Genomic DNA, 25526 nt, shown 5'->3' with positions numbered 1-25526 from the left:
ACAAACGATGGGCCAGAACAAGAAGCAATGGGCTTAAACTGCAGCAAGGGAGGTTTAGGTTGGACATTAGGAAAAAGTTCCTAAATGTCAGAGTGGTTAAGCACTGGAATAAATTGCCCAGGGAGGTTGTGGAATCCCCATCTCTGGAGATATTTAAGAATAGGTTAGATAAATGTCTATCAGGGATGGTCTAGACAGTGCTTGGTCCTGCCATGAGGGCAGGGGACTGGACTCGATGACCTCTCGAGGTCCCTTCCAGTCCTAGTGTTCTATGGGCCAGAGCAGACAAACAACCGCATATAAAGGAATCCAATGCATCAGGGAAGGGCAGACAAACAATGGCAATTTTTAAAGTGCTTCTACGCAAATGCTAGGAGTCTGACTAATAAGATGGGTGAACTAGAGTACCTCGTAGAGGAGGAGACTGACATAATAGGCATCACTGAAACCTGGTGGAATGAGGAAAATCTGTGGGACACAATCATACCGGGATATAAAATATATAGAAAGGATAGAGCAGGCCGGGTGGGTGGCGGAGTGGCACTGTATGTGAAAGATAATGTAGAATCAAATGAAATAAAAATATTAAATGAATCAACATGTTCAATAGAATCGCTATGGATAGTAATTCCATGCTCCAATAATAAGAAATTAGCAGTAGGGATATACTACCGACCACCTGACCAGGACAGCGATACTGACATTGAAATGCTGAGGGAGATTAGAGAGGCTACCAAAATAAAGAACTCTATAATAATGGGGGATTTTAATTATCCCCATATTGACTGGATACATGTCACCTCCGGAAGACAAGCAGAGATAAAATTTCTCAATGGCTTAAATGACTGCTTCTTGGAGCAGCTGGTACAGGAACCCACAAGGGGAGAGGTAATTCTCGATTTAGTCCCGAGTGGAACGCAGGATCAGGTCCAGGAGATAACCGTTACAGGACCGCTTGGGAATAGTGACCATAATAACAACATTTAACATTCCTGTGGTGGGAAGAACACCTCAGCAGTCCAGCACTCTGGCATTTAAATTCAAAAAGGGGAATTACACAAAAATCAGGAGGTTAGTTAAACAGAAATTAAAAGGCACAATGACTAGAGCTAAATCCCTGCAAGCTGCAACGAAACTTTTGAGAGACACCATAATAGTGGCCCAACTTAAATGTATACCCAAAATTATAAAACATAGCAAGAGACCTAAAAAAGAGTCACCATGGCTTAACCACCATGTAAAAGAAGCAGTGAGGGACAAAAAGGTATCTTCTAAGAAGTGGAAGTCCAATCCTAGTGAGATAAATAGAAAGGAACATAAACACTGTTAAATCAAGTGTAAAAATGTAGTAAGAAAAGCAAAAAAAGTTTGAGGAAAAGCTAGCCAAAAACTCAAAAAGAAACAACAAAATGTTTTTTAAGTACATTAGAAGCAGGAAGCCTGCTAAAAAAACCTGCGGGTCCCCTGGACAATCGATATATAAAAAGAGCAATCAAGGACGACAAAGCCATTGCGGATAAATTAAATGATTTCTTTGTTTCAGTCTTCATGGCTGAGGATGTTAGGGAGATTTCCATATCTGCACTGTCCTTTGTGGGTGATGAATCTGAGGAACTGTCCCGGATTGAAGTGTCATTAGAGGAGGTTTTGGAACAAATAGAAAAACTTAATGTTAACAAATCTCCGGGACCAGATGGCATTCATCCAAGGGTAACCTATCTTTTAAATCGGCTACCGTACCTAATGACTGGAAGGTAGCCAACATGACACCAATATATAAAGAGCTCTAGAGGTGATACTGGCAATTACAGACCGGTAAGTCTAACTTCAGTACCGGGCAAATTAGTCGAAACAATAGTAAGAATAAAATTGTGAGGCATGTGGAAGAACATAATTAATGGACAAAAGTCAGCATGGTTTCCTGTAAAGGGAAAATATGTCTTACTAATCTATTAGAGTTCTTTGAAGGGGTTAAACATGTGGACAAGAGGGATCCAGTAGATACAGTATGCTTAGATTTTCAGAAAGCCTTTGACAAGGTCCCTCACCAAAGGCTCTTGTGTAAATTACATGGCCATGGGATAAGAGGGAAGGTCCTTTCTTGGATTGAGAACTGGTTAAAAGACAGGAAACAAAGGACAGGAGTAAATGGTAAATTTTCAGAATGGAGAGGGGTAACTAGTGGTGTCCTCCAAGGGTCAATCCTGGGACCAATCCTTTTCAACTTATTCATAAATGATCTGGAGAAAGGGGTAAGCAGTGAGGTGGTAAAGTTTGCGGATGATACCAAACTGTTTAGGATAGTCAAGACAGAAGCAGACTGTGAACGACTTCTAAAAGATCTCACCAAACTGAGTGATTGGGCAACAAAACGGCAAAAGAAATTTAATGTGGATAAGTGAAAAGTAATGCACATCGGGAAAAGTAACCCCAACTATATGTACAGTATGATGGGGGCTAATTTGGCTATGACAAATCAGGAAAGATCTTGGAGTTATCGTAGATAGTTCTCTGAAAACTTCCACACAGTGTGCAGCGGCGGTCAAAAAGGCAAATAGGATGCTAGGAATTATTAAGAAAGGGATAGAAAATAAGACCCAGAATATCTTACTGCCCCTCTATAAAACCATGGTATGCCCACATCTGGAATACTGTGTACAGATGTGGTCTCCTCACCTCAAAAAAGATATTTTGGCCTTGGAAAGGGTTCAGAAAAGGGCAACTAAAATGATTAGGGGTTTAGAACGGGTCCCATATGAAGAGAGGTTAAAGCGACTGGGACTTTTCAGTTTAGAAAAGAGGAGACTGAGGGGGGATATGATAGAGATATATAAAATCATGAGTGGTGTGGAGAGGGCAGATAAAGAAAAGTTATTTATTAGTTCCTATAATAGAAGAACTAGAGGACACCAAATGAAATTAATGGGTAGTGGATTTAAAACTAATAAAAGAAAGTTCTTCTTCACACAGCGTGTAGTCAACCTGTGGAACACCTTGCCAGAGGAGGCTGTGAAGGCTAGGACTATAATAGAGTTTAAAGAGAAGCTAGATAATTTCATTAAGGTTAGGTCCATAAAAGGCTATTAGCCAGGGGATAGAAATGGTGTCCCTGGCCTCTGTTAGTCAGAGGCTGGAGAAGGATGGCAGGAGACAAATCGCTTGATCATTGTCTTCGGTCCACCCTCTCTGAAGCACCTGGTGCTGGCCACTGTCGGCAGACAGGCTACTGGGCTAGATGGACCTTTGGTCTGACCCAGTACAGCCGTTCTTATATTATGTTCTTATGGGCTCTCGACATGATTGACGTTTTTTAAAGCTAGAGGAACACAGCATTGCGCCGCCTACGTGGGTTGAAGGGGTGAGAGAGTCACTGCGTATGTTTCACTGTTTGTTTCACGTCTCTTCTTCAAATGTTGCCTACCTGCTTTTATTTGTTTATTATTTTCATTATTTATTTTTTGAGGGAGGGAGGGAGGCAGGGTGTCTGGCTGACTGAGGAGCAGGCACCGGCACAAGCGGCAGCTCCGTGAGGCAATGACAGGGAAAAAAAATTATATATTTTTAAAAGGAATGAGGCAGCAGTGGTCAAAGAAGAGCAAAAACTGACAGGAAAAAGGAAAGCTGACAGATTTTTCTCCCTGAGGAGAATTGTTGAGGAGAATGAAGAGATCTGTCCATGACCAAGGACAGCAGAAGAGGAACTGAAGAAGGGGTGAGGGGGGCCAGTCCATGTGTGTGAGGTGCCATACTAAACGCAGCACGAGGTTTGCCATGCGCATGTGCATCCTGCTGACAGCTGCTAAAAAAAGCTCCGCTCCGTGGCTCTGCAACGTCCCTACACTTTACGTGGAGCACTCATGGGGACATCACTCGAACAACTGGAAGTTTGCACATTACTCACTTGGCCCCGAGGTTGCCCTTGATGATGGGGGCTGTCACGACGTTCTTGCCTTTCACTGGCTGGCTGATCACTGACAGAGGCACCGTGATTCGAGCTGGCAATTTACCCTAGGGAAATGGAAGAATATTAGACAATTCTGGGAGTAATGGGGAATTCAGTGAAGAGCCTACCTGAAAACATACAGATGCCACTTGAAGTCCTGATGTAAAAATTTACAATTCTCAGTTTTTCTGATGAAATCTAACTTCTAACCACCTCACCCTACTGCTTGATCAACCCTACGTCTTCACAATGGCTTTGCTTTAGGTGCACGGCTTTGGGCATTAAACACAAAAGTGCTGATGTTAACTTACTGAATCCCTGGCTCAATGCAGGCAGCACCAAATGAAATTCTAAAGCTGACACCATTCTAGGTGGTTAATGCTCTGGAGAATACTATTACATACAAAAGAGGCTCGTAGAGCTGAGCAACAAGATACAGGAATTTATGCCACTATAGGTTGAACCTCCCTGATCTGGCAACATACGTGGTTCAGCAGGATCATGGATGTTGCTGGACCAGAGAGGCCTTGGATCAGAGAACCCTGGCAGGGAGCAGTTGGCCACACAGACCTGTTTAATATAGACATGGTCTCCGTAGTAATGACATTAAGGACTAGTTGACTATCTGATAAACAAATGCTTATTGGAGAGTTGAGTTGACTAGATGATTCTCCTCCCTCCTCCCCCGCCACTAACAGATAGAAGCAGCAAAAATGGGGGGAGGAGGGGAGAAGAGAGAGAAGGGGTACTTCAAAGCTCCATGCAGCACTGCTGCTTTGAAATGCTGTGGCTGCGTTCCAAATGGGCAGTGCTGCACAGAGCTGATCCTGGGCTCCATGTGGCACTACCCCTTTGAAATGCCACGGTGGCATTTCAAAACAGCAGCACTGCACAGAGTCTGGGATCAGGTACAGTGTTGTCCCTTTGAAATGCTGCTGCAGCATTTCAAAACGTCAGCGCTGCGCGGAGCCCAGGGTCACTCCCCAGCTGACACTGGGTTCCATGCAGCAGCATTTCAAAGTGCACAGAGCCCAGGGTCAGCTAGGGAGTGACCCCGGGCTTCATGGGGACTCTTGTTCATTTCAAAGCTGGCATAATGGCTCTTGTACATTTCAAAGGAGGAATGCAAAAGTGCCTATTGACTACTAAATTATTTGTTATTTAACATTCTTACTCTGTAGACGTGGCCTTGGGGCTGCAAAGAAAGCTTTCCAAATGTTAACCAAGCATATATCAAAGCAATGGTATCTGCCAATCTATGGAGAGCTTGAAACAATGGGATCTGAGAGCTGTAAGCTGGTCTCATTCACCTCAGTAATGAATTAATGCTGAATTTTAAGATGCAAATTCATTTGTCAATTATACTTATTTCACTGCTTATCCTGGTACCAGGCTTCAGGAACAGACTGCTTCTCATATCACTCCTGAAGCCCAAACCCCATATGTACCCTACTCAGCTGCCTAACCTTTAACTTCTGCAACTGCTTCAATAATAGTTGTGCAATTTTTATACAAAATTCTTTAGAATATTAAAAAAAAATATGCTTTCTAGGGTAGCATAAAATATACTGAGCTGAATATCAAATTGAACAGGATGGAAAACCACAAGGATCCAACTATTCTTTTTCATACTGAACTCAATTAAAAAAAAACCACCCACACAAGTTTTCAGTGTATTTAAGACAACAAAGGGTCTCCAGTCTGTTGTCCTGGTGGCCAGCAGAATCCAGGGTAAGGAAGATAAAATGCAGTTAATTGACTAATCAACAGAATTTCTATCGACTAGTCAATAGCACTTCTGCATTCCTCCTTTGGAATGTATACGAGCCCCAGCGGGAGCTCTTGTACATTTCAAAGGAGGAATGTGGAACTCCTTGAACAGCCCAGGGACAGCGGGAAGTCCCGCTGACTCTGGGCTGCACGCATGTGCGTGCTTTGAAATGCACAAGAGTCCCCAGGGCTTACTGGGTAGTCTGTCGAGTACTCGACTGCTCTACTTGCATTTCCACCTCCCGCCCCTCATCAAGGACCCGGAATGAACCAGCTGCTCTGGGGGCAGCTCAGCTGTGACTACTCTCTGTCCATCCCATGTGCTGGGCTGGCCCTGCACTCCCAGGAATCCCGCTCACACCTGGCAGGCAGGGAAGGGGCCTGGGCTGCCCAGCATTGGGTCAGGAGCCAAGGACTGAAGCCTGGGCAGGTGCTCCCAGGCTGGGCTCGGAGAAATGCAGACTCGCCTCATTGGCTGAGCCGGTGGCGCTTCACGGGTGGGTCTCCCATGGCAAACCAGGCCGATGCCACTGCCAGTGTTGTGCAGAGCCATGATCTAGACAGGCAGTGGCAGAGCCTCCAGCCAGGCTGGGTACTTAGGAAGCCTGGCCGGGCCCTGAGGGCACCTGGGAGGAGGCTCTGGCAGCTGAGCCAGTGTGGTGGGGTGTGCTGCTCAGCTGGAATGACCCCGAAGTACACACTGAGCATTGGCGGCAGCAACCCACTGGTCTCAGGGGCAGGGACCGGAGCTCACCCTTTGCCAGGGTCTCAGGTGGGCGGGTGCTGTGTGGCTCAGCCTGGGCGCACCGCAGCCCGAAGTAGAGCAGGGCAAATGACCAAGTGGGGCTCCCGCGGGTGTGGGCAGCACTCAGGTTGTGGCCCAGTGTCCACTGTCCACCCGCCCTGGCCTTGCGATTACTGGGTGGGGTCTGCCCACCCTGCACAGTACCTGGGTGCCACTCCCAGTCACATCAGCAGCCAAGGGGAGCTGCTCTCCTGAAATGGCTTCAGCAGTTTGCTCTATCGGGTTGGAGGCACGAATAGGCGGATCAAGTGCCCCTTGCTTTCCCAGAACCCAGACAGCCCACCTGGGGATGCCGCAGATCTTTGGCTTCCCCTCCTGGCAGTAGGATGTGCGCAGTGGGCAGCACTTGCTGTGCTCGCCACCCCACAGCCGTCAGAGCCTGGATGGGAGGTAAATGAGATGTGCTGGGAAGCCGCATCCCAAATCAAACCCACCCATGGGCTGCCCCTTGCTGGGCTTGCCCACTGCGTTTCTCTGCCTTTGGAGCTGGCCATGGACCCAGTGCGAGCCGGGGCTCAGGACCGACTCGTACCAGGTCCAGGAACTACACGTGCTGCAGATCTGCAGTTTAAATGTAGTAGGAACCTGGCTTCCAACCCTATTTACTAATCATGTAGTCAACAGAAATTCTATCAACTACACGATTAGCTGATTACTCATTTCTTAACATCCCTAAAAGCAACACTGATTGAGACACCCTAACACTAAACAGCTCTTTGTTGAAATGGGAAGAGGAAAGTAATTTCAATCCCCATTTCCCTCCTTTTCTCCACTTCTCTTACAACAGCTCTGCCAACCTTCTGACCCTTGATATGGCACTGGGCTAGATAAAAACTCCTTCCATCCCTCTCTGTCTTACTCCATAACCCACACTCTTACCAAATCATCAGGAATCTGGACTGGGTTATCTTCCCTGAAGTCACAAAGCCTCACTCTGCTTACATAGCTGTCACGTTGCTGGATCTTGAGGGGAGCAGCCAGATCACTGATGCACCCATAGGTGGGGGTGTTGGCTCCAAAAATGGTATAGGAGGGGGCCATGTGAGGTATTGAATAGAAGCTGATTATCTGCTAATCCTATGTACGCTGTTCTGGTGTTTGTATAATGTCTGTGTGTGCAATTATTAGCATGTACTTGTGTGGACACTGAAGATTTCCCTGCATGTGGTTAAGCATTGGGCAGGGCCGAGCCTGTGGACATGCTAATTACCGAGGCCCTGTGGGACAATGGCTCTCAATAGGCTATGGACACACCCAAAGAATGGGGGCTGTCACCTGAGAGCAGCCAGCAGGAAACACAGAGACTGGCCTCTGACCAGGTGACCTGCTACATACTAGAAGAGGCCAGGAAGGAGGTATAAAGAGGCCATGTGGTCGATGCCATTTTGTCTTCAGCTCAGCACTTCATCCCAGAGGCAGCATTGCAGGGATTGAAGGGCCCAAAAGACCTGTGGACCCATCCTGATCTTAGGATGCGCAATAAGAACTTTTAAACCAGCAGCTGCAACATCTCTGTTGGAGCTTGCACCGAGAACTGGGAGATTCGGTGCATGTAACGTACTGTACTTTAATAACCTTACTCTCATGCTTTTCTTTCTTGTGTTAATAAACCTTTAGTTGTTAGATGCTAAAGGATTGGCCCAGCATGATTTGTGGGTAAGGTCCAAAGGATAAATTGGCCAGAGATCTGTGGCTGGTTTCCTGGAACCGGACAGAACTTGTTCGGGGTAGGTGGGATTGGGTGCTAGGACCCCCCACCTGTGTATGAGGTCTGGGGCCATCTGGGGCACGGTTATTGCTGGGGTGTGGGAGGGGTTTTGCTCGTGAGGCTTCAGGCAGGCTGCTGAAGCACTCTGTGGGACTAGTTTGTGGCCTGTGTGGAGAGGTCACCAGTCGGGGGGCTGTAAGGAGCCCCGGATTCGAGCAATTCACCCTGAGCGGACGCCCTCAGCTGTGCCCAGACACGGCCCAGACCGTCACAATAGCTCGGAACAGTGCAGCTCTAGGATCCATAACACCTTCCTGCTTCTACCCCAGTTCTAATGTGCATTGTCCTGGCCTGAAGAGGAGGGCTGGAACCAGTTCAGATGGCCTAACTGAACCTACCTCCTAGTGACCAGAAGCCATTCCTCTTCCTGGCACAGCGCTTCCTAGCGGTCCCACTATAACTCTTATGAGTTGGCTAATTCTAAAATGTTCTATGCTTTAAAGACCAGCTAGTGCCCTACTTAAAAGGGGTCTGGGATGTTTCAGTAGACTATCCCTTCTCGCCCCCCACCACAAGGAATAGCATGAGTCACTTACTGCCTGGGTAGTGGAAACGACTGTGGTGCTCACTGGCACTTGTCGTACCGCAGTGGCTCCTGTTCCTATGGTTATGGGAGCTCCAGCTGCTCCGGAGGCCACAGCCACTGCTTTGGACACCGCAGCACTCACAGTGGGTAAAGATACCGCTGAGGTATGAACTGTGCCAGGCACGCTCACTGCAGAGGAAGAGGGCACTTGCTTTGCATGAGTGGCTACAGTAATCGTCTGCCCTGCTTTTGGTGGCATAACCCCTAGTCCTTGAACAATTCTTATGGTGGCAGCAGGCTTAGCCTCAGTGGATGCCATTGTGGTAATGGCTTTGCCCTTCTGGTCTGCCATAGTCATTCCCAGAGCGGGCATCAGTCTGAAAGCTGAGCCGGTCGACTCCGCAGTCTTTGGCTCAGGTGTCACTTTAACCACTGGGGTCCCAGTGGGGCTTGGAGAAGCAGAAGTGGCTGTGCTAGTCTTGGCTGGGGAATCAGCAGACTGGACAGGATTGGATGTCACATGCAACGTTGCAGAGATGCCTTTCCCAGTAGCGCTGCTTCCCGTGGCAGCTGCAAAGAGGTCCTGAGTCAATTTGACAGTGGTGACTTGGGACTTGGCGAGGGTGGCCATCATGTCTGGGGTGATGCGCAGCACAGTCTGTCCTTTGGCATCCGTGGTGATGGAGGAGGGAGGCAGGCGCAGCACATCCTTGCCTTGGATCCGGAAGTTAGTAGTTGTGAGCGGGATGCCACTTCCAGGCTGTGTCTTCATGCCAAGTTGCCCTGTAATAGCCACCTGAAAGGCCAAAGAGACACAAATATGTTAGTCAATCAGCAAATGGCCCAAGACGTAGCTACACACAATCAAAACTTTCCAACAGGCTGATGTTCAGCAGATGGCACTCTTCTTTCCTCTTCCCCATCAGAATGGAACCAATTCCCTAACAGGGTGCTAAAGAGCACCTTGCAGATGGAAATAGTGTCACTACTCAGTAGGTGGCACCTCTTTCCTCCCCTCTCACATCAGAGATTGAGAGCTAATAGATACCAGCTTTCAATCAAGCTGAGGGGAGGGGAAGGGAATATCTATGGCTCCTGGGCTGGTTATCAAAGGAGTCAGAAGTTTTTAAACTAAGAGATGGGGGAAAGCTGATTGGTGGGAGGGAGCACATGGACTTCTCTTAGAGGAGAGTCCATTGGTGGAGATTCTCTAGGTTTTAGTCAGAAAGAGAGGAGGGGGAAGATGATAAAGTATGGGCCAGATCAGACAAACAATCACATATAAAAGAATCTAATACATCAGGGAAGAGAAGACAAATAAACAGAATCATAGAACTGGAAGAGACCTCAGAAGGTCATCAAGTCCAGCCCCCTGCTCTAGGCAGGACCAATCCCAACTAAATCAACCCTGCCAGGGCTCTCTCAAGCCGAGACTTAAACAATTTTTTGCCACAAATGCTAGAAGTCTAACTAATAAGATGGGTGAACTAGAGTACCTCGTATTAAAGGAGGAGATTGACATAATAGGCATCACAGAAACCTGGTGGAAGGAGGACAATCAGTGGGACACAATCATACCAGGATATAAAATATATCAGAAGGACAGAACAGGTCATGTGGGTGGCGGAGTGGCACTATATGTGAAAGAATGTAGAATCAAATGAAGTAAAAATCTTAAATGAATCAAAATGTTCCATAAAATCACTATGATAGCAATTCCATGCTCTAATAAGACTTTATCAGTAGGGCTATATTATCGACCACCTGACCAGGACAGTGACAGTGACGTTGAAATGCTAAGGGTGATTAGAGAGACTTTTTTATTTTGACAGCCAATAATAATAGGGGATTTCAATTATCCTCATATTGACTGGGTACATGTCAGATGCAGAGATAAAATTTCTCAATGTCTTTAGTGACTGCTTCTTGGAATAGTAATAGAAATGTAGCCGTGTTAGTCTGGTGTAGCTGAAGTAAAATGCAGGACTATGTAGCACTTTAAAGACTAACAAGATGGTTTATTAGATGATGAGCTTTCGTGGGCCAGACCCACTTCCTCAGATCAAATAGTGGAAGAAAATAGTCACAACCATATATACCAAAGGATACAATTAAAAAAAATGAACACATATGAAAAGGACAAATCACATTTCAGAACAGAAGAGGGATGCGGGGGGGGGGGGGGGGGGGGGGGGGGGGGGGGGGGGAAGGAAGGTAAGTATCTGTGAGTTAATGAATTTTAAAATTCGACACTCTCCGGGGGGGCAGATTGAACAAAGACCCCAACTATCTTACCCATTACCAGGATAGCTTCCCCAATTATCACCTCTAATACCATTAGCTCACAGACATCTAACTTTCCCCACCTCTAATTTCATTAACTCACAGATACTTACCTTCCTTTCCCTCCCCCCCCCCCCCCGCATCCCTCTTCTGTTCTGAAATGTGATTTGTCCTTTTCATATGTGTTCATTTTTTTTAATTGTATCCTTTGGTATATATGGTTATTGCTTCTTGGAGAAGCTGGTACAGGAACCCACAAGGGGAGAGGCAATTCTCGATTTAGTACTGAGTGGAGCACAGGATCTGGTCCAGGAAGTAACTATTACAGGACCGCTTGGAAATAGTGACCATAATATAACAACATTTAACATTCCTGTGGTGGGAAGAACACTTCAGCAGTCCAACACTCTGGTATGTAATTTAAAAAGGGGGAATTACGCAAAAATGAGGAGCTTAGTTAAACAGAAATTAAAAGGTACAGTGACTAGAGTAAAATCCCTGCAAGCTGCATGGAAACTTTTCAAAGACACCATAACAGAGGCCCAACTTAAATGTATACCCCAAATTTAAAAATATAGTAAAAGACCTAAAAAAGAGCCACCGTGGCTAACCAACCATGTAAAAGAAGCAGTGAGAGATAAAAAAGGCATCTTTTAAAAAGTGGAAGTTCAATCCTTGTGAGGTAAATGGAAAAGAACATAAACACTGCCAAATTAAGTGTAAAAATGTAATAAGAAAAGCCAAAAAAGATTTTGAGGAACAGTTAGCCAAAAACTCAAAAAGTAATAACAAAACATTTTTAAAGTACATTAAAAGCAGGAAGCTAGCTAAAAAACCAACGGAGCCCCAGGATGATCGAGATATAAAAGGAGCAATCAAGAACAATAAAGTCATTGTGGAGAGACTCAATGATTTCTTTGCTTCAGTCTTCACGGCTGAAGATGTTAGGGAGATTCCCAAACCTGAACATTCCTTTGTGCATACTGAATCTGAGGAACTGTCCCGGACTGAAGTATCAGTAGAGGTGGTTTTGGAACAAATTGAAAAAAACTGAACAGTAGCAAATCACTATGACCGGATGGCATTCACCCAAGGGTTCTGAAAGAACTCAAATGTGAAATTGCAGAACTATTAACAGTGGTTTGTAAGCTATCCTTTAAATCAGCTTCAGTACCCAAGGACTGGAAGACAGCTTAACATAATGCCAATATTTAAAAAGGGCTCTAGAGGCGACCCTGGCAATTACAGACCGGTAAATCTAACATCAGTACCGGGCAAATTAGCTGAAACAATAGTAAAGAATAAAATTGTCAGACATGCAGAAGAACATAATTTGTTGGGCAAAAGTCAACATGGTTTCTGTAAAGGAAATCATGTCTTACTAATCTATTAGAGTTCTTTGAAGGAGTTAAACAAGCGGACAAGGGGTATCTAGTAGATATAGTGTACTTAGATTTCCAGAAAGCCTTTGACAAGGTCCCTCACTAAAGGCTCTTGTGTAAATTAGGTTGTCATGGGATAAGAGGGAAGAGCCTTTAATGGATTGAGAACTGGTTAAAAGACAGGAAACAAAGGACAGGAGTAAATGGTAAATTTTCAGAATGGAGAGGTGTAACTAGTGGTGTTCCCCAAGGGCCAGTCTTAGGACCAATCCTATTCAACTTATTCATAAATGATCTAGAGGAAGGGGTAAAGCAGTGAGGTGGCAAAGTTTGCGGATGATACTAAAGTATTCAAGATAGTCAAGACCAAAGCAGACTGTGAACAACTTCTAAAAGATCTCACCAAACTGAGTGATTGGGCAACAAAATGGCAAAAGAAATTTAATGTGGATAAGTGTAAAGTAATGCACATCGGGAAAAATAACCCCAGCTATACGTACAGTATGATGGGGGCTAATTTGGCTACAACTAATCAGGAAAGAGATCTTGGAGTTATCGTGGATAGTTCTCTGAAAACTTCCACGCAGTGTGCAGCGGCGGTCAAAAAAGCAAATAGGATGCTAGGAATTATTAAAAAAGGGATGGAAAGGAAGACGAAGAATATCTTACTGCCCCTTTATAAAACTATGGTATGCCCACATCTTGAATACTGTGTACAGATGTGGTCTCCTCACCTCAAAAAAGATATTTTGGCATTAGAAAAGGTTCAGAGAAGGGCAACTAAAATTATTAGGGATTTGTAACGGGTCTCATGAGGAGATGGTAAAGAGACTGGGACTTTTCAGTTTAGAAAAGAGGAGACTGATGGGGGATATGATAGAAGTATATAAAATCATGATCTGTGTGGAGAGGGTTAATAAAGAAAAGTTATTTACTTGTTCCCATAATAGAAGAACTAGAGGACACCAAATGAAATTAATGGGGAGCAGGTTTAAAACTAATAAAAGAAAGTTCTTCTTCACACAGTGCACAGTCAACCTGTGGAACACCTTGCCAGAGGAGGCTGTGAAAGCTAGGACTATAACAGAGTTTAAAAAAAAAAGCTAGATAAATTCATGGAGGTTGGGTCCATAAAAGGCTATTAGCCAGGGGGTAAGGAATGGTGACCCTGGCCTCTGTTTTTCAAAGGCTGGAGAGGGATGGAAGGAGGCAAATCGCTTGATCTTTGTCTTCGGTGCTGGGGCACTTGGCATTGGCCGCTGTCAGCAGACAGGATACTGGGCTAGATGGACCTTTGGTCTGACCCAGTATGGCCATTTTTATTTTCTCATGTCCATTTGGGGTCTGTATGTTGCATACACACAAACACCCCACATCTACACTTGCAGTGAGACCAAGCACACACCCTGGAATTTGAAAAAATGGCCCAAATACAGCAGTCTGAATTTGCCTGGGCAACAAAACCTAGTAGTAAGAAACTTGATGTCATTTTCTACTAGACCTTGCACATCTGGATGCCTAAGCCCTCTATTAAGCTGTAAGAAACAGAAGAGTAACAGTCCACCTCCCCATTTGCTCCTCTCACCTGCTTGATGATGTTCTGGCCAGCTACGTTCTGAACAACAGTGGTGGAAGAGGAGGAGACTGGTGCAGAACTGCCTGGAGAGCTAGCTGCTGGCTTTGTAGTGGGGCTGGGTGCTGCAGAGAGTGCCGTCACAGCGATACCTGCCTGTCCTGTTGAAGATGCTCCCGGTCGTTGCAATGGCACTGGGCTTGTTTGGGCTTTCACTGGTACCGTCATTACAGTCTAATGTAAAAAGCAAAGGCAAAAAATACATAGTGTGCCCTTATCTTCACACTGTCTAAGACGCCTGGGACTCTTCTCCCTGCTCTGTCCTATGTGTCTCCACTTGCTACATCTCTCCTTGAAACTCTTCTTTAAGAAGGCTGGAAACACAGCAAAGGTGTGCACTGCCAGGTTTATTGGGCCAAAATGCTGTACCCACAACAACAGTTTTGCCTCGTTTAAATAAGCTGACAGTCTCCATTTCTAAAGCCTGTGTCATCTCTTGCCTTTATCACTTAGCAGTAATTTGTATTGCAGTAGGAGCCCCAGCCAGGAGTCAGGACCCTGTTGTGCTCAATGCTGCACAAGCAGAACAAGGTGACAGTCTCCAAAGATCATAGACAACTCTCATCATTGTAACCATCACTTCCTCTTCTGCCACTCAGCACATGCGCCATATTTAATCTGAATCCTTTCACAGGCTCCTGCCACTCACCTACTAATCTCCAGGGTCTTACATTTTAACTCCACATCCCTACACAATCTTGTCGGTCCTGCTTTTCTCTTCTCTTCCATCTACTCCCCTCCATCATTCTGATTCTCAGATGTGTTCTCTTTGTACTGTGCTGCCTCTTAACCCTGAAATAGTCTCCTCTAATCTCCACTAAATACCTCTTAAATCCCTCCTTAAAACCCACTTTTTCCAGGAATCTCTCTCATCTCAGTGTTGTATCCTTCCCTGAACTGTTGCTCTGTTCTTCCCTTCTTTTGTCTTGTCTGTCTTCAGCCATGTTTCTGGCCTTTTATCTCTGTAAACTACCTCACATCTGATTGCTTGTTAGCAGCTGGTGAGTGATTTGTATAGATCACCTCCAGAGCACTATGGGACTCATCAGGGTGAACAGTACTTGAATTGTCTCACCATGGTTATTCTCACCTGAGATGGTACTTTTGTTTGCGTGGACATAGCTGGAGCACGGATCTGAGGCACTGACACAGGTTGCTGCTGCTGAGTTACCGCTGCGGCTTGCTGAGTCACAGATGGAAGGCTGGACTGCGCAGTGACCACTCGGACCTGTGGGAGGCCTGAGGAAGCGGAAGTATGGCTTACCACCCTGGTTAGAGATGGCTGTGGCCCAGCCTGTGTCTGCGCACTCTGAGCTGTGGAGAGCAGCGTCCCAAGCTGAGGCATGGGAGGAGATGACACCAAGAGAACACTGTGGGGAAATGGAAAGTCAGTAGGTTAATGAAGCTGTAAGAGAAGACAACAGTAAGCAACAATTGGGCTTGTTCTCTGCTATCACAGGAACACACAGGAGTGCAGGGGAAGCATTACCTTTGGCTTGGTTTAGCTGGCTCTGGCCCAACACTTTGAATAGTCTTGCTAACCACAGAGACGGGAGGAGGTGAAATGGGTGTTGCTGGCAATACTGGTGTGGTGGGTGTCACTGGAGTCACAGGGGTGGGTGGCATGCTGGAGTCACTGAGGCTCAGCTGGCTTGGCTCTGAAGTGCTACTGGGGAACACTTTCACTGAACTCTCTTTGCTACCAGATTTCTGCAACAAGAGCACAACTGGGATGATGGTCCGTATGGAAACAAGCATAGTAGTTCACTGTGCAGGGCGAGACCTTAATAAATGGAGGCACTCTTTTTTGTGCAGATATAAATGAACCTTAAAACATCTTCCATAAAGCAGGACCTTGAGGTTACAAACTAATGATTCTCCTCCCCTCCCAATGTGGCACAAGGTGTCAGCAACTGCTTTTCAGGGTGACTGCATTTCAGTAGTAGGGGATAGATGCAGATTTCTTAGTCTCTTATTTCCACGTTAGACATACCTAGCAAACTAGCCAGCTGGCAATGGTAACTGGAAATAATTTTGCTCAAAATTATTTAGTGCTAATCCAAAATGCTGGAGGGACAGCCTTGGAGAACCAAATCCTCTATTTATCCATAGCTAACCTACACATGGACAGTGGCAGGAGAAATGTCGCATGCACTGGCCAGCCAATGAGCTTTATGAAAGGATGAATAGCTCTATTCCACTAGCCTCCCTACTGAGCCCACCACTACTGAGAACCATTAGTGCCAACTGTGGTGGAGAGTTTTGCGAGTGGGCAATTGTCCACTAAGAACTGGACTGAGTCTCTCAGATTCATTCTATATGTTTGAATGTAACTGAAACAGACAGTAATAATCTGCAGTTCTATGGGCATGGACTCAAATGTGAACCAGTACCATCAAGCTGAAAAGCTCAGTGTTCCATTCCCAAAGCCATCCTATTCCTTGAATTCTCTGTGCCACCCACTTGCACAAGGCAACTTACTATCTTGGCTGGAGGTTTTGGCTTCTGCTGGAGGGCTTTCTTTGCCTTAGCTGCAGCAGCTTGAGCTTGGTGAATCCGTTCTGCAAAGAGACACAATTGGGGGATAGTCCCCAAATAAAAGAAGAACTGAGGTTGCAGAGCTGAATGGCCCTTCATCTGCTTCAGAACTGTCTTGTGATGCATCAAAAGTTGTCAATTACCAATGAACAATAATTGCGTCAGATGGAAAGACTTGAAAAAGTTTGGCCAAGACAATGAAACTCCATGTGAAAGAAACGTGCACGCAAAGACAACTGCATATGCACCCACTGCAGCTGCATGTACACTTGTATACATGTCTTGCACATGGATCATCACTTTTCAGGAAAAACATTCAAGGCTTTCAACCTGATTTATTATTCTGTTGATCAGCACTCAACAGTGAATGGTCAGGTGTCAAGATGACCAGAAAGCGACTAGAAAGGAAGTGAAACTGACTACATTTATGACATTATCCAAGATGAACAAATTAACCTTTCATGCGGTTTAAATCATTTTTTTTTAATTTTCACATAATGTTGAGAGGTTTCACAGACTCAGAGGCCAGAAAGGATCATTGTGATGGACTAGAGGTTGGATTAGACAAACTGCCCTAAAATAATGCCTAGAGCAGTGTTTCTTCAACTGTGTCCGTGGCACACTGGTGTGCGGCGAGGCAGTCGGAGGTGTGCCACAGAGAACAGAGTTGAAAATGGCAGCCCTTAAAGGGGCAGGTGACCTTTTTTTCTTAATTTCCCCCCAGCCCTTTCCTTCCCCCCACAACAACTTCTCCCAACCTCCCCCCCTTTTTTTTGCGCAACAAAAAAAATACTGTTTGATGTTCCTCGGTCTTAAAAAGTTTAAGAAACACTGGCCTAGAGCATATCTTCAAGAAAAACATGGATCTGCATTTAAAGCTTGCCAGGGGTGGAGAATCCACCATGACCTTGGGTAAAATGGCAGGCGACCAGGGCTGCTTACCAGGGAAATGCTTGGAGAACTTAAAAACAAAAAGGAAGCTTACAAGAAGTGGAAACTGGGATGATTAGGGAGGAGTATAAATATATTGCTCGAGAATGCAGGGAAGCAATCAGGAAGGCGGAAGTGCAATTGGAATTACAGCTAGCAAGGGATGTGAAGGATAACAAGAAAGGTTTCTACAGGCATGTTAGCAATAAGAGGGTGATCAGGGAGGGTGTTACTGCATAAGGGAGGTAACCTAGTGACAGATGATGTGAGTAAAGTAGAAATACTCAATGCTTTTTTGGTCTTCCCAGACACTAGGCAACGCAGTACAGGAAGGAGATGGGCAGCCCTCAGTAGAGAAAGAACAAGTTAAGAGCTAGAAAAGCTAGACATGCCTGACCAACCTGATTAGCTTCTAAGATGAAGTAACTGGCTCTGTGGACATGGGGAAGTCGGTGAAGGTGCTATACCTTGACTTTAGCAAATATTTTGATACCATCACAAACAGTATTCTTGCCAGCAAGTTAAGGAAGTGTGGATTAGATAAATGGACTATAAGGTGGACAGAAAACTGGCTAGATTGTCAGGCCCAATGGGTAGTGATCAACGGCTCGATGCTGGTTGGTGGTCGGTTTCAAGCAGAGTGCCCCAAGGATCGGTTCTAGGGCCAGTTTTGTTCAACATTTTTATTAATGACCTGGATGAGGGGATGGATTGCACCCTCAGCAAGTTCGCGGATGACACTAAGTTAGGGGGAGAGGTACATACTTTGGAAGATAGGGATAGGGTCCAGATTGACCTAGACAAATTGGAGGATTGGGCCAAAAGAAGTCTGATGAGGTTCAACAAGGACAAGTGCAGAGTCCTGCACTTGGGACGGAAGAATCCCAAGCATTGTTACGGACTGGGGACCGACTGCTAAGCAGCAGTTCAGCAGAAAAGGACTTGGGGATTACAGTGGATGAGAAACTGGATATGAGTCAACAGTGTGCCCTTGTAGCCAAGAAGGCTAGTGGCATATTAGGGTGCATTGGGAGGAGCATTGCCAGCAGATCCAGAGAAGTTATTATTCCCCTTGATTCAGCTCTGGTGAGACCACATATGGAGTACTGCATCCAGTTCTGGGCCCCCACTATAGTAAGGATTGGGACGCACTGGAAAGGGCCCAGCGGAGGGCAACCAAAATGATTAGGGGACTGGAGCACAGGACCTATGAGGAGAGACTGAGGGATTTGGATCTATTTAGTCTCCAGAAGAGAAAAGTGAGGGAGGATTTGATAGCAGCCTACAATTTCCTGAAGGGACGTTCTAAAGAGGATGGAGATAGGCTGTTCTCAGTAGTGACGGATGGCAGAAGGAGCAGTTGTCTCAAGTGGGGGAGGTCTTGGTTGGATATTAGGAAAAACTATTTTCCTAGGAGAGTGGTGAACTACTGGAATCTGTTATCTAGGAAGGTGTTAGAATCTCCAGCCTTAGAGGTTTTTAAGTCCCAGCTTGACAAAGCCCTGGCTGGGTTGATTTAGTTGGGATTGGTCCTGCTTTGGGCAGGGGTTGGACTCAATGACCTCCTGAGGTCTCTTCCAGCCCTAGGATTCTATGAAATGGTCCAATTGTTTCACTGTTAAAAAACTGTGCCCCATTTCCAGTCTGAACTTGGAAGCTGAAGCTAGACAGCCACTGGATTGTGTTTTGCCTTTTTTTGGTTAGGCTGAAGAACCCATTATTAAATATTTATTCCACATTTAGATATATACAGACTGTAAATAAGTCACCCCATAACCAAAAGTTTCAGAGGGGCAGCCGTGTTAGTCTGTACGAGTACAGGCAGTCCCCGACTTATGCGGATGCGACTTATGTCGGATCCGCACTTACGAACGGGGCTTTTCTCGCCCCGGAGCTCACGGGCGGCGGGTCGCCACCCGTGTCCTCCGGGGCGAGAAAAGCTTCTCCCGGTCTCCCTGGTCTGCTGGGGGGGTCCAGCGGCTTTGCTGGACCCCCCCAGCAAACCAGGGGGCCAGGAGCAAAGCCTTGGAGCATGCCCGCAGCGGGACAGCCCGGGCGCGCTTGGGCTGTCCCGCTGCGGGCGTGCTCCGCGTCTTTGCTCCCCGTCTCCCTGGTCTGACCAGCAGACCAGGGAGATGGGGAGCAAAGCCTCGGAGCACGCCAGCAGTGGGACAGCCACAGCACGCCTGGACTGTCCCGCTGCCTGCGTGCTCTGCGGCTTTGCTCCAGGTCTCCCAGGTCAGCAGACCAGGGAAACGGAGCAAAGCCATGGAGGACATGGGCGGTCCCGCCACCCCCGTCTCCCTGGTCTGCTGGGGGGAGGGGGGGTGCAGCTAGTGCCCCCCCCAGCAGACCAGGCTTTTCTTGCCTACCCCTGGGGTAGAGCAGCTGGGGGCTGCCGGGTTGGTCCTGCAGCTGCTCTGCCCCAGGCGTCCCCAAGTCAGCCGCTGCTGAAACTGACCAGCGGCTGACTACAGGAAGCCCAAGGCAGAGTTGCTCTGCCCCGGGCTTCCTGGAATCAGCCGCTGATCAGTTTCAGCAGCAGCTGACTTGGGGATGCCTGGGTTTCTTAAGTTGAATCTGTATGTAAGTCAGAACTGGCATCCAGATTCAGCCGCGGTTGAAAGTGATTAGTTTCAGCAGCGGCTGACGCCAGTTCCGACTTACATACAGATTCAACTTAAGAACAAACCTACAGTCCCTATCTTGTACGTAACCCGGGGAATGCCTGTATGTCTAGACAGTGGGGCTCCCCCACTGTCTTTTAAATGTGCCTGTTATTTCGAAATACTTTTTAAAATAATGGGGGCATGCGCTGTTTCAAAATAATGGGGGAACTCTCGTTCTACAAGGTTTAACAAATGTGTTGAAATAGTGCATTATTTCAAAGTTTGGTGCTGTGCAGATGTGCCAAATTTTAAAATAAGCTACTTCAAAGTACAATTGAAATAAGATACGCAATTTGCGTAGCACAAATTGCATATCTTATTTTGAGTTTAGAGTGTAAATGCACCCTAACTGAAAAAAAACCCCAAACAAATAGTCATGTAGCACCTTAGAGACTAACAAAAAATGTAGATGGTATCATGAGCTTTCGTGGTTGTGCCTGCAAAAGTTCATGACACCATCTACATTTTTTTGTTAGTGTCTAAAGTGCTGCAGGACTATTTGTTGTTTTTTAAAGTTTTTTCACCCCATAACCGGCGCTTTGTAGATAAAAACCGTCACTATAGATAAAATTCAAGGAGCTAAACTGATATCAGCCATATTTTCTAACCCTTTAATCATTCTCAGGGCTCTCCTTTGAACCCTCTTCAAACTATCACCTCATTTCTTGCATCGTGGGCACCCATACTGGCCACAGGATTCCAGCAGTGTCCACACCTGTGACCAATATAGAGGTAAACATCACCTCTCTCTTCCTACTTCGGATTTTCCTGTTTACATATCCCAGAATCCCATTAGTTCTTCTAGTCAGGGCATCACACTGGGAGCTCACGTTCAGCTGACTATCCACCATGGTTCCTAAATCTTTTTCAGTGCTACTGCTGCCCCATAGCTGTATCAACAGGCCAGGACACTTAACCTAACACCAACCCTTTCAAATCTTTATCTGGAGACTTTAAACAGAGTCCAATCCAGCTGCTACCCAGCTCTCTACAATAAGCACCTACCAAACTCCTCTTCGCTCCTGTCCCGGTGTAGATATATCCACAATTTGCGTCCAATATCGTATTTCACACAGGGATCTTTTTCATAGTGTAGCCGGTCCAAAGCACCGCTCACAACTGTATTAACCTGGAAAACAGAACACACGGTAAACTTAATGTGTCTACACTTTGCCCAACCAACCAATAGCTCAGTTCAGCAATGGCCAAGAATTTCAAGGCTCGACCTATTTGGCATAAAAATGGAAACAACGATTAGCGAATCTCATTTGAGCAAGGAGGTTCAGGCCTTCAGAGAATACAAACTTCAGCCCTGAAACATGCTGAAACTTCAGTCCCTGTGGGCCACAGTTCTGTAGCCAAGAGCAGTATTAACCCTGGGGGCCACATTTGGCCTGCTAGCTGTATTTTGGCCATGTCAAGCTCACTGCTGTAGTAGCCCAGTGAAATGGAATACAGCTCCCATTTCCAACTCCATGAGCCAGATGTTTCTTGCCCTTATTGTGTTAGTCACCAAATACTGCCTATCCTCATCAGTGGATTTTTAGGAGGGAATGGTGGTTTCCAAGGCTTAAAAATGGCAACCATCCCAATCTAGCATATTGTCATCCAACTTACTTGGGCACTGGTGACATCGGGAGCCAGGAACTGGGAATCTTTAAGCAGCTCACAGATTTCAGCACGAGTTCCTTCTCCATTAGGAAGGCGGGCTGCAGCATCGCGAACTGGTAACAGGAAAATAAGACTTAGTCAGACCTGCGCTATAAATCTAGGCAGCTGTCTTCAAGCCTTTCAGTTTATATATTTGGTTTCCTCACCTCACCCACATGGGATCTTTATTTGACTGAGGGGGGTTTCCCAGAGATACCTTCCCAGAACCCACAATACTGATACTGTCACTGTCACAGATGGCAAAGGGCAGCTCCAGTATAACATGCAGTGTCTTCAACCACTGCAGGCCTGTGTTCGAGATGGACTAACTCAAGGATGCAAGTTCTGGCTCTGTCATTCAACTTCAGCTCCCAAATTTTCCAATACGGGGGGCTACCCAGGCAACTGGGTCAGCTTAGGGCTGTTCCTAATCTATAGGTACTGTTCTATAAGGGTTTAAGCAAAACACTTGCAGAATTAGCATTTGCTCCTGCTTAAAACGTCTCTAAAATCCATACATATTGTTTCAACAGAAGCCTGCAACTGATAAAGATCAATTTCAAACTCTGGTTACAGGGAAGGAGCAACTATGAGTCATAGCTTTCTCTGCCTCTGCTGTGGACGGCCTTTAGGCCTTCTGCCAGAAAATTTAACACTCCACTTTATGAAGAGGCAGTACCATAACACATTCATGCATGAATCACATCCCCACAGCTCCTAGAAGGCACTTTCAAAAATTAAGGGCTGATCGGTAACAGACCCATATCCCTTTCTTAATTGGATGTAAAAGTGCTGAACAGAAACACTGTCAAAAATGTTATCTATGGGAGTATAAAACAAGAATGAACTTGGATTCTACTCCTCTCCCTGTTCCACACCACATCTCCCCTCGACTACTGCAGCCTCCCTTCCATCTTGCCTGAGTCCAGCATGTGCAAAATGTTGACACCCAACTTCTCATACACTACTGCTGTATGAGCATGTTATTCCACATTGCCCAACAACTCCCCTGGGTTTTATTATATCAGGATCCAGTCCAAAGTTACCTCTCCCCATTTCCAAACCATCCATGGTTTGCTCCAACCAGCCTCAAAGACCTCATCTCTCTCCTTCTCTGCTCCCCATTTCCTCTACGGCTCTCGGCTGCACAGTCTTCTCTCCTGCTATCTGGAACAGCCTCCATGAATCTCTCTAGCTCCTTCTCAGCTCATTTCAAACATGTTTTTTCCTTGCCAATGTCACCTACTTCTCTTCTCCTCCTCCGACGATTTAGCTGTATAAAGCCTCACGTGAGGCAATTTTTATGGAAGATTAAAAAAAAAAAGCTGTATTGTATACAACACTGCCACTTTACCAAGAGACAAGATGGTGACATATGCAGGCCTGTCAGATCGCAGAAGAGAATGCTCCCGGGCTTTATTCAGTGAGGTCTCCTTGTCAAACACCCCCTTCACAGGACCAACCACTGACTCAAAGCCATGCATGCGGAAGGTGAAGGCCTTGTGGGGCTGGCTGTAACGGTAGCGCTCCTGCATGTGGGGAGATGGATGTTTAGCAGAAGGTATGTGATGAAGGAAAAGGTCTTAGCACATTTTATGATTAGCCATGTATACAGAAATGCATATACACACTGTAAGGTGAGTGAAATGACTTTCATTCTTCATGCTTTCAAGCAGGAGGCTATTACAATCCAGTCAAGAAGGAATCTCTCAGGGTTCAATATCATGCACTATGAAGTGCATTGGGGGCTTTAAGCTTCTGCCTGAAACATATACGATACTAGGTGCCTTTGGGTCATAATTTAATAACATCTCTTCTACAAAGCACTATTTCTGATTAAAAACAAAGTGTGCTGTACTTGAACTATTTGACCTAATAACCAGTTAGACTCAAGGGAGGGAGGAATGTGAAGTGTGGCAGAAATTAAGGGACTATCACAAGTATTAAATGATTCAGACATGAAAAGTGAATTCCATCAGCTTATTTTCTGTTTGTGAATAAAGGGAGGCAGCACAGGTGACAGAAACTGTTATATCTTGGTTATATCTAGATCCTCACACAAATATATACATCACCAATCCTTCACAACTGAAGTGACAAAGTAAAGGACATAGTCCACCCCTTTCATGCACATCACACTGTTGAACAAACACTGAATAGGAGGAAAGAGGTGAAGAGAAATTCTCCTAGGGTATTGGCCCTTAATGGACCACCAGCCTGTAAGATACATTGAAACCAACATCTTCTACAAATGTCTGCTATGTAGAGACTTCCCAGCATGCACCTGCATGCTCCATTGCCTTCAACTGGATGGAAGAGACCTGCTCAAGAATACTGATTAGGTCACCATCTGACCTGTATGTAAGCATTAGTATTAATGACTCAAATAGATTCTCTCCTTTATCTTAAGGGGGGTGGGGAGGGGAGAAGCACTGAGGTATTTAGAACTGAAAGTGCTGGGGTCTGTTCTCAATGCAACATGGTTCCACCAGAAGCTGTGAAGCCTGTGTGAAGGCAGTACAGTTATATTACAATCACTTCTGTTTTCACTGTCAGTGGTATACAGCAGATACTTGACTCCTGTTCTAAATTATCCTACTTGTCAGCTGACTTGGAGGCAGATCTATGTTGAAACAAGAGTGGATTCTCCCTCACCTGCTCCTGGAAAACACGTTTCTCCTCCCCAGTGCTAGGACGGACCACGTAGTCAGTCCTTCTGAAACAAAGATTAGTGTCAGTCCTCAGTGACTAGAGTCAAATTACAGGTTGAAAGGGTATCAGGCTGTGTGTGACGAGTTCTGCCTATCTACCAATGTGCCTCACACAAGAAGAGGAATTACTCACTTTTGGCAGTAACTGATGTTCTTCAAGATAAGTATCTCTGGGGGTGCTCTACAGGAGATGTCGGTGCATCCCAGCACCACAGACCAGATTCTTCATAACAGTGCATGGGGGCTGTAGAGGTGTGCAGGTGCCATGGGGCCACTCTCCCCACTCAGTTCCTTCTCTATCTGGAACCTAGCCTGATAGAGAAAATGGGTCCGAAGCAGAGGAGAGAACAGTAGGGGTAGTGGAGCACTCCCAGGGTTGCTCATCTTGAAGAACGTCAGTTACTGCCAAAGGCGAGTAACCTCCTCTTCAAGACACATCCCAGAAGGTGCTCCAAAGGAGGTGACTGCAAAGCAACATGCCCTATTGAGATAGGGACTTTGGATCAGGCAGGTAAGCTGCTGTCAGGAGCACCTTTCGCTACCTTTGTGGAGTGAAGAGGGCCAGCGGATAGTGTGTAATGTTTAGCAAATGTTTGGTCTGGTGTCCATGTAGCAGAAGCACATATGTCTTTTAATAGGACCTTGCACAGGTAAGCAACTGACGTGGCTACAGTCTTGGAAGAATAGGCACAAATTGAGTAGGTGGGGGTGATTTAGGTGATAGCAAATTTTGACGCAGTCTGAGATCCAGTGGGACAGTCTTTGGAATGACATCTGGTGTCCCTTGCTGCGTTCTGTGATGCAGATGAAGAGTTTAGAGGATGCCCTGAAGGGCTTTGTTCTATGGAGGTAGAAGGAAAGTACCCTACGTACATCGAGGGTATGCATTTGGGTTGCAAAAGTATTGGAAGGGCTCAA

The 25526-nt window shown here is 45.9% G+C and overlaps 1 protein-coding gene across 6 annotated transcripts in view; it reads right to left on the bottom strand.

Annotated features, from left to right (window-relative positions):
- Positions 1-25526, bottom strand: part of LOC142818171 (nuclear factor related to kappa-B-binding protein-like) — a 57734-nt gene that overhangs the window by 10218 nt on the left and 21990 nt on the right. For 5 of the 6 annotated variants that reach the window (XM_075909825.1, XM_075909824.1, XM_075909821.1 and 2 more), the window contains 10 exons: positions 24553-24613; positions 23252-23426; positions 21865-21971; positions 21253-21376; positions 16592-16671; positions 15600-15820; positions 15201-15480; positions 14063-14284; positions 8823-9608; positions 3902-4008 (listed from right to left, as the gene is read on the bottom strand). In XM_075909825.1, coding sequence (XP_075765940.1) covers positions 3902-4008; positions 8823-9608; positions 14063-14284; positions 15201-15480; positions 15600-15820; positions 16592-16671; positions 21253-21376; positions 21865-21971; positions 23252-23426; positions 24553-24613 — 2163 coding nt within the window. The remainder of the gene's footprint in view (positions 1-3901; positions 4009-8822; positions 9609-14062; positions 14285-15200; positions 15481-15599; positions 15821-16591; positions 16672-21252; positions 21377-21864; positions 21972-23251; positions 23427-24552; positions 24614-25526) is intronic. The other variant, XM_075909826.1, reaches the window with a different exon arrangement.

The sequence above is a fragment of the Pelodiscus sinensis genome, chromosome 26 (genome assembly GCF_049634645.1).
Source record: "Pelodiscus sinensis isolate JC-2024 chromosome 26, ASM4963464v1, whole genome shotgun sequence".
In the NCBI taxonomy this organism is placed as follows: Eukaryota; Metazoa; Chordata; order Testudines; family Trionychidae; genus Pelodiscus; species Pelodiscus sinensis.
Note: the sequence above shows the minus strand (reverse complement) of the source record. Positions and strands in the feature narration are given on the sequence as shown.